The sequence below is a fragment of the Chiloscyllium plagiosum genome, chromosome 13 (genome assembly GCF_004010195.1).
Source record: "Chiloscyllium plagiosum isolate BGI_BamShark_2017 chromosome 13, ASM401019v2, whole genome shotgun sequence".
NCBI lineage: Eukaryota > Metazoa > Chordata > Chondrichthyes > Orectolobiformes > Hemiscylliidae > Chiloscyllium > Chiloscyllium plagiosum.
In genome coordinates this window covers 48,392,048-48,401,726 of record NC_057722.1, presented here as the reverse complement: position 1 = coordinate 48,401,726, position 9,679 = coordinate 48,392,048, and the positions used below count along the sequence as shown (strand labels likewise).

Sequence of the window (9,679 nt, the reverse complement as noted above, 5' to 3'; positions counted from 1 at the left end):
GTCCCTCCTCCCTATCTTTTATCTTAGCCTGCTGGACCAACTTTCCTCATTCCTGAAGAAGGGCTAATGCCCGAAACGTCGATTCTCCTGTTCCCTAGATGCTGCCTGACCTGCTGCGCTTTTCCAGCAACACATTTCCATCTCTGATCTCCAGCATCTGCAGACCTCACTTTCTTCTAGTCAAAGAAAGGAGATACACAACCTAAGACAAGTGAGAACCGTTCTGTAGACTGGAGAAGCCCCTATTGTTTAGAGTGGTGTGTGATGTTGGTCTCTGATGTTTCTTAGTCTTTGGTGGTGATAATCTTTGTTCTTCCCTTGAATTTTTGGTCACCTCTGTAGGAGGTTATGTCTCTTCCCCTGGATGACCACATAACTAACTTGCCACCAACCTATGTTAAAATATTTTGGGGGCAGACAGTCTATGCTATACTAACAATTTATTGAATCCTGTCAGCCAGTGACCATGGAACACCTAATTGAGATGTTGTGATAACCGTTGCCCCCTTGATCACCTATATCTGAAGATTAAAATATCTTTCTTTCTTAGACCAGAGCATTCTATTTTTCCAAATACTACATTGATAATCTGGTGCATCAGCCTCAGAGAAATCTTTGGTGTCATTTCAACAGGACACTGTGACCTTGGTGGCCTAAGTGATTCTTCTGCCTTCCTTTTGTCTTTATTTGCTTTATTTGGAGAGCTGTTCGTGCTGTAACAGCAGATAAATACTCCTTACTTCACACTAAATACTAGAAAAACTTTTGAAGGGTTTCCAATTTCCATTAATTAGCCTGTTTACTATCAGGAATGCATAGCAAGCAAAGTTCAAGACCAGGATCTCATCAAAAGCTATAAAATTCTATCAGAACAGACAGCGTCAAGGCGAGAAGAATGTTCCTGATGACTAGGGAATCCAGAGGTCACAGTCTAAAGATAATAGGGATATATCAAATGATGAGATGATAAATTTCTTCGCCCAGAGAGTGGTCAGCCTTTGGAATCACTGCCACAAAAAGCAATTGAGGGCAAAACATTGAATGTTCTCAAGAAGGAGTTAGATATAGTTCTTGGGGTAAAGGGATCCATGAAATGGGATAAAAACAGGATCAGGGTATTGATTTGGATGATCATCAATGATCATATTGAATGACAGAGCAGATTGTAGGCCTGAATGGTCTACTCCTTCTATTTGCTCCTTTCAGATTTCAATTTATTTCACAGAATCCCAGAATTGTTACAATGCTGAGGAGGATTTTTGGCCTGTTGTGTCTGCGCCATTCCTCCAAATGAGCCGTCTTACCTAATGATAATCTTCTGACCTCTCTTATTGTACTCATTGTTTCATTTCAAATAACCATGTAAAGGTAAAGTGGTCCAGAAGGACTATAGCAAAAGGGCTGATTGCTTATTAGAGAGAGGTGGCTGGTGGTGGTTTGACCTGAGGGTCATCATGCCTCAGGCAAGGGGCAAGGTTGAGGCTGGAGCACCTAATGTGGTGACATTTGCAAATGCCTCAATTGAATCTATTTCCATCTGTCTCTGTCTCAGGCCCCTCATTACGAATGTTTCAGTCAGATCTCCTCTTAGCCCTCTCCTCCAAGCAGAGCAGTCTCGTCTTCTCAAAGTTATCTTCATAAACAAAATTCCTCTGCAGTGGAACAATTCCTGTGAAACTTTCCTGCACTCCAATGCTTTCACATCCTTCCTAAACTTTGGTGCCCAGAACTGGACAAAACACTCCAGCTGAGGTTGAACTGGTGTCTTGTAAAAGTTCAACATAACCTCCTTACTATTGGCTTCTATGTCCCTTTTAATAAAGCCATGGATACTGTATGCTTTATTAACTGCTCACTCGACCTGCCCTACCACCTGTAATGACTTGTGCATATGTGCACCCTGACCCCTCTGTTGCTGCACACCTTTTAGAATTGTACTCTGTATTTTGTGTTATGTTTCCATGTTGTTCTTACCAGAATGTATCACCTCACATTTCTCTGCATTGAATTTTTATCTGTCGCCTGCTCTCCCCACACCCACTTGTACATATTCTTCTGAGGTTCTACACTATCTCTTCCCAGTGTACAATGCTTCCAATATTGTATCATTTGCGAAGTTTGAAATTATGCCTTATTCTTCAAAGTCTAGTTCATTAATATGCATCAGGCAAAGCAAGGATCTAAACACTGACCCCTGAGGAACACCACTGCAAATCTTCCCCAGCCCAAACAGGATCCAGTAACCATTGCTTTATTTCTTATCCTTCAGCCAATTTTATGATATATTGCTGCTATCTATTTTATTCCACAAGTTCTAACTTAGCTCACATGTCTGCTATCCAGCAGTACATTTAATACCTCCTGGAAGTCCAATGTATACTACTTTAACAGGTAATATACCCTATCGGATTTGCACTGATCAACCAACCTCACTGTAACCTCATCAAAAAATTCCAGCAAGTTCGTCAAAGTTTGATTTTTTTCGTTTAGAAATTCAAACTGGTCCTCCTTAATTCGAATGCATTTGTTACGTAACTATTCATTTTATCTTGAATTATTGTTTTTAAAAGTTTCTGAATCACCAAAAATTAAACAGACAAGTTTTCAATTGCTTGGCTTTCCTTGCTACCTTTTTAAACAATGCTGTGTCATTTGTAGCTCTGCAGCCTTCTGACACCACCCCTGGACTAAAGGAACATTGGAAAAAAATTTGCTAATACCTCTGCAATTTCTCTTCTCACTCCTAATGCTATCCTTGGATGCAACTTACCCATCTGGTCCCTTATCAATCTTCAGTAAAGGCAGTCTATCTGATATGTCTTTATGAATTTAAAACTCTTCCAATGACTGAATTGTTTTTTTTCCTCTTTCACCATAGCCCTGGCAGCAGCATCTTCCTTTGTAAAGACAGGTCCAAAGTACTTGTGTTATATTTCAGCCATTCCCTCTATGTAAATCCCCCTTCTGGCCCCTATTCAGCCTCTACTCTTCCCTTTACAACATGTTGCTGTTAACACCCTTGTAGAAGACGTCAGAGTTCTTTTTCATTTTAGATACCAGTCTCTTTTCAGATTCTGTCTTGGCTTCTATAATTTGCTTTCTCACCACCCTCCTAAACATAGAATAGTCAGTTCAGTTCAGAATTTTACTTTCTTTCTGACATCCATCATAAACACACCTTTACCACATTATTGCAGTTTCTAGTTGTATTTCTGTTATCCAGACTCTGATTTATTTGTCCAGTTTTTCTGTTTTGAGGGAATATGCCTTGATTGTGTCCAAACCACCTGTTCTTTGAAGTTACCTTTTTAACTGCCATTTGTTCTGCCAGCCTTTGACTCCAATTTATTTGACTCCAATCATTCTTGTCCCATTGAAGTTGATCCTCCCTCAATTAATTATTGTTAACCTGGATTGTTCAGCATTCTTTTCCATAGTCACCCAAAATATGGTGCAGTGATCACAAATTTCAAATGTTCTCCCACTGGCATTTGATCTACTTCGTCCATTTAATTTTCTTAATAAGATTGTCACTCCTACTTGTCTTTCAAGAAAGAAGTCGGCATTTCTGGCATCTGTTTCTGATCACAGATTCCCAATGGAGATGACCAGAGTACCTTAAATGAAACTGCATCTTCATAGTACGAGATAGTCAGAGGAAAGCAAACCTTGCCCCATTTTCAGAACAGTTGTTGCTGTGTTCTGTGATTTAAATGTCCAGCAGCATGGCCAGCCATTTTGGCAGCTTCTGTAAAAGAGTAATTGTGTAAGGCAAATAAATACAAGCTTAGGATTCCAGGTTGGTAAAGCTAGTGGTGGTGGTGGGGAGGGGGATTTTGTCAAGTCTGATGGTCACGTCAGGGTCTGGTGAGGTAATGAGTCTTGGGACTGGTTATCAGTGGTCAATTTCATTATTACCTGGGCGTTTGACTCAATTTTTACATTTTCTAATATTTCCTGAGTATGGCAAAAAAAAGTTCCCTAATGACCCAGGGAAAACATTGCAAAATATATGTTTTTATAAATAGCAAATTTTCACACAATTTCATTTTAAAATTTTATTGTACTTTATAATTAAATTAATTAAATAGAAAAATGTAAAATTTGGAAGTATACTTCTTGCTTTGCTTTATAATAATCTTTTGGATTAATGGCAGTCAACAACTGAAATAATTTATCATTTGTAACTTTTAGGGAGTAGCAGTGCTTGGTATTGCTTTAATTGCCATGGGAGAAGAGATTGGAGCAGAAATGGCTCTACGCACATTTGGACACCTGGTAAGAGCCAATAGTATGTGAAAAATAGTACGTTTACAGGATCCCAGCAACTACTGGTCAGTTGAAAATTGTGATTATATTACCATATTTTCTGTTCAATTATTAGCACTGTATTACAAGGAGAAATTAACTCTGTCACAGTCAAGTATTGAACAGAAATGTCTTTGCAGTGTCGATAGTTTCACTAGCTCAATGTTGTTTCGGTTTGCACTCCTAAAATTTGTCAAGATATGCTATAATTATTTGAAATTTCCATGATCTTGTTAAACCCATATGTGACTGTTCAATTTTAACTCTGTACCCAACACTCTTGTTAAGCGCTTATCTGTCACATGCACTTCATTGTGCATAAGACCATAAGATACAGGAGCAGAATTAGGCTATTCAGTCCATCAAATCTGCTCTGCATTCAATCCTGGCTGATATTTTTCTCAGCCCCATTCTCCTGCCTCCTCCCCATAACCTTTAATCCCCTTACTAACCAAGAGCCCATCTATCTCTGTCATAAATATACTCAATGAGTTGGCCTCAGCCTTCTGTGGCAATGACTTCCACAGACAGGTATTATGAAGACTGCACTTAATACGACAACATTTTGTAAAGCTGTTACTGTATTCTTTTTGTGGCAGTTAAGGTATGGTGAGCCAACTTTAAGACGTGCTGTACCATTAGCACTGGCTTTGATTTCGGTCTCTAATCCACGGTTGAGTATACTGGACACTTTGAGCAAGTTCTCTCATGATGCTGACCCAGAGGTTTCTCACAATTCTATATTTGCGATGGGCATGGTTGGAAGTGGTGAGTAATTTGCACTGATATTGGCATGGCAATACTTTCTAGCTCTGTTCAAAACCTTAATGGGAATATGCCAAGTCAAATTTTAGTAATAGCAGAGTCAGGTTTAAAGTAAGCCTCCATTTCTTGAAGCTTCATGGTTTTTATCTGGTGAGATAAACAATATAATTACTGAAGTGAAACTCTGATTTTGTACCATTGCTTTCACTGTTCCTTAGATTATTTAGATACCTTTTATTTAAAATCCAAATATTTGGCAACAAACTGTTCTGTATACCTGAAGTATATCATTTACATCTACAACAAAATTTTAGATTAAACTCTGCACCAATAGGAAATCCAGAAACAATAACTTCTTTAAGACACTAAATATTGCTGACATGACTACTAAATATCTACTTTGCAAATTGCAAAAGCTGTTTTCCTTGGAAAGTGTTTCTTGTCCCTGATAAAAATTCAGACTTTACTTCTGTCGTGTTAAATGTAAGCTTTATTTTTTGGAATCCTTTTTATTTATGAAATAGTTTGTTGTTTATTCCTTTCTGTCTAGATATAATTTGATTCTTCATTTAGTTTGTCTTTGTATAATTCCAAGATCTTGAGTTGGATACAACTCCCCTGAATTGATTCCTCCTTTTTTTTAATATAAAAAAGGCTTTAAATAGTGCCTTTTGCAACCAAAGGATGTACCAAACCACTTTATAGCTATTAAAGCATTGTGGAACTGTTATAATATTTTTAAAAATGTGCAGCCAATTTATATACTAGAAACGTCCATAAAGGATGGTGATCATGAACCATCGTTTTTTGATTTGAAATATAACTATTGGCCAGGGCACTAGGCATAACTCCTTGACTGTTAGATGTAGCATCAGACAATCTTTTAGACTCACCTGAAAGGTCAAACAGAACCTTGATTTAACATCTGACCCAAGCGACCACACTTGTAATATTGCAAAGCATCCTTTACTCCACTGAAGTGTCATCTTTGATTTTTGTGCTCAGCTCAAGGAGCAGAGCATAAAACCACCACCTGGTGTCTCGGGAGAATGTGCCACTAACCAAGCCATCATTTACCCTTCAACCAATTAGGTAAACTCAAAAAGAGAAGGGTAAATCTTCAGCTAAATTTTTTAAAAGGACTGTCTTTGAATTAGAACTGGTAACACAAGACTCAGGAGCAGTGGTAAGTCATTCAGCCATTTGAACCTGTCCCACTATACATTAATGTTATGGCTGATTGGATTGTGATTCCAACTCCATTATCTTGTATGCTATCTATATTCTTAAATTTCTGATAGTTAAGTAGGTCAAACTAACTCAGCTTGGAATAAATTCAGTGACCCAGCCTACATCGCTTTGAGAGAAAGGGAATTCACAGACTAACTGCTTTCTAAAGGGAAGGAATTCCCATTTTGTCTGAACAGGCCTAGACCCATCTGTGCCAGAGTTCTGCAGTCTGTCTGTTTAAATAATAAGCTTGTTTTTCTCTTGTCCTGGAAAAGTGAGCAATTTTGCATTTTGTTATGTTCCATCTATGAATTATTTCCACTCACAGTACGTTTCCCTTTGCAGACTCCTCACAACTTGGTCTCCTTTTCTTGTTGTTATCACATATTTGACAACTATACATTTGGTTTCTTCATCTTGATCATTGGTAAAGACTGTAAAGTGTTCTAATTACTACTTTCTGTGGCACTCCAAAAGTCTCACCATGCCAAGCTGAAAAAGATCTAGTATCTTTATCCTTTGTTCTCTGTTAGCTAACCAGTTCATAATCCGTGTTAACATTTTACCCCTACACCACAAACTCTTATTATGTGTAGTAACCTTTGATAAGACATCTTATCAAAAAACGTTTTGGAAGTTCACACGCGCAGATCTGCAATTTCTTTTATCCACCTTTCTTCCAGACTTCTTCCAAACCAATGACCACTTCAATCTTGAAGGGCATAAGCAACAGATACATGGAACACTGCCACCTGGAAGTTCCTCCAACTACACTCGATTGTGACTTGGAAGTATGTCAGATTTCCTCCGTATCATTGTGTCAAAATCCTTGAATTCCCTCCCAAACAGTGTTGAACATTTACCTATGACACAAGATTTGCAGCTATTCAAGGAAGCTCACCACTATCTCTTCAAGGGCAATAAATGCTGGTCTAACCAGCAACACCAACATACGAAGAATGCATTGCAAAAAAATAAATAATTTTGGCAAGTTATAACCAATGTCTTTGCTTTATCTGTAGCGTCTCCTTCCAAGACCTTGGGATACCGGCCATCAAATCTTCTGCTTTTAGAGCTGATAGCTTTCCCAATACCTTTTCCCTAATGGTGGCAATTGCATTTTGAACCTTCAGATATTCTGTCCCTTTGTGCCTTTTTGACAGAAGCTGAAAATTGAACATCTTGGGTTAAACTGTGTCTGATTGTAACATCTCTACGAATCCTTTGGACCATTTCATGTTGATCTGTGTAAAGTGTTAAATGTTAATCATCATCTACTTGCAAGGGAAATTACACACTGTAGGATTCATAACCCTCAACTTTGAGTTCTTATTTCTGGATTTCCTTGTGACTTGGACAAGTGATTGAATATGACATGTCTTTCTTCTCTAAAGTGTCATTTCAATTTTGTCAGTAGATCTCTAGCATTGATTCAAGTAATCATTTTTCACATAAAAGGGTTTCTTGTTGGTAGCTTGATCTATTCTTCAATTGAGCTTGAGGTTGTTTGTGCAAACAAGCTATTTAGTTCAAGGGTAATTAAGGATGGGTAAGAAATGCTATCTTTGCCAGTGATATCCACATCTCATGAAAGCATATTTTAAAAATGCAATCTCCCTTATTTATTTTTCTGGTCCAACTCTTTGTGGTGTGACAAAGCGCTGTATTTAAAATAGGTCAATTTTGATGATGCAGTGTGCTAATGCACTGCCAGGTTTAAAGTCATTTTGATGTGTATAATTTCAAATCACACCAAACAGTGATCTAATAACTGTTTGTTCTGTTGAGAGCATATACAGATCCTTTCATGTATTTGGTAATCTTATAATATCTGGCACTTTGTAACACAGTTGGTTCTGCTATAACGCGATAGTTCCATGCTAATGCAATCCTGTGATATAAGAAAATTGCATAATAGCAGCACCATTTAAACTAATGGGGCCGGAATCACTTTATAACCAATACATCCCTTAAAAGTTCGCGCTTTACTTGTGCATAATTCTTATCCCATTATATATAACAAAGGAATGGTCATTCATTTACTTGTGCATAATTCTTATCCCATTATTTATAACAAAGGAATGGCCGGCATGGTGGCACAGTGGTTAGTACTGCTACCTCACAGCGCCAGAGACCCAGGTTCAATTCCCATCTCAGGCGACTCTGTGTGGAGTTTGCACAATCTCCCTGTTCTGCGTGGGTTTCCTCCGGGTCCTCCGGTTTCCTCCCACAGTCCAAAAATGTGCAGGTTAGGTGAATTGGCCATGCTAAATTGCCCGTAGTGTTAGGTGAAGGGGTAAATGTAGGGGAATGGGTCTGGGTGGGTTGCGCTTCTGCGGGTTGGTGTGGACTTGTTGGGCCGAAGGGCCTGTTTCCACATTGTAAGTAATCTAATCTAATTTAATAATTCTGGAATTCTTTGAAAGTGATTCTTCCACGTTGCAATTTGTAATTATATGTACAGTTCACATTCTGAAGGAAATAAAATTTGTTAAAGGCTGCTTTAACTTTTTCAGTTTGGTTGAGCTGAGCTCTTTTCTCCTGAATAAGATGGTCGTTTGTTCAGTTTAACCTATGGATTTTGGTGTGCGATCTAAGTGAATTGTAGTTGCAAAACTGAATTGTCAGATGTGTCATTTTAAGGTGAGGCTTTAAATTTAGGTTCAGCTGTTTAATTGAATATGAATTAAGTAATGCCACTATTCAAGAAGGACAGTACAATTTGCCAGTATCTTTCTATTTCTTCTTCAACTGAATTTATTGGCGCATGATATATATGGCTCATTTCTTTGAGTTATAAGGTTGTGGGTTCAAGTTGCAACACATCCATCTGGACTAACTCTCCGTGTAGTAGAGTCATAGAGATGGGCTTATGCCCGAAACGTCGATTCTCCTGTTCCTTGGATGCTGCCTGACCTGCTGCGCTTTTCCAGCAACACATTTTCAGCTCATAGAGATGTACAGCATGGAAACACTCTACGGTCCAACCTGTCCATGCCGACCAGGTACCCCAACCCAATCTAGTCGCACCTGCCAGCACCTGGCCCATATCCCTCCAAACCCTTCCTAGTAATGCACCCATCCAAATGCCTCTTAAATGTTGCAATTGTACCAGCCTTCACCACTTCCTCTGGCAGCTCATTCCATACCCGTACCACCCTCTGTGAAAACGTTGCCCCTTAGATCTATCTTATATCTTTCCCCTCTCACCCTAAACCTTTGCCCTCTAGTTCTGGACTCCCTGACTTCAGGGAAAAGACTTTGCCTATTTACCCGATCCATGCCTCTCATAATTTTGTAAACCTCTATAAGGTCAGCCTCAGGCGCTCCAGGGGAAACAGCCCCAGCCTGTTCAACCTCTCCCTATAGTTCAAAT

General features: G+C 38.8%; 1 protein-coding gene across 1 annotated transcript in view; it reads left to right on the top strand.

Annotated features, from left to right (window-relative positions):
* Positions 1 to 9,679, top strand: part of psmd2 (proteasome 26S subunit ubiquitin receptor, non-ATPase 2) — a 79,407-nt gene that overhangs the window by 63,049 nt on the left and 6,679 nt on the right. Inside the window, exons 16-17 of the mRNA XM_043702323.1 lie at positions 4,195 to 4,278; positions 4,908 to 5,076. Coding sequence (XP_043558258.1) covers positions 4,195 to 4,278; positions 4,908 to 5,076 — 253 coding nt within the window. The remainder of the gene's footprint in view (positions 1 to 4,194; positions 4,279 to 4,907; positions 5,077 to 9,679) is intronic.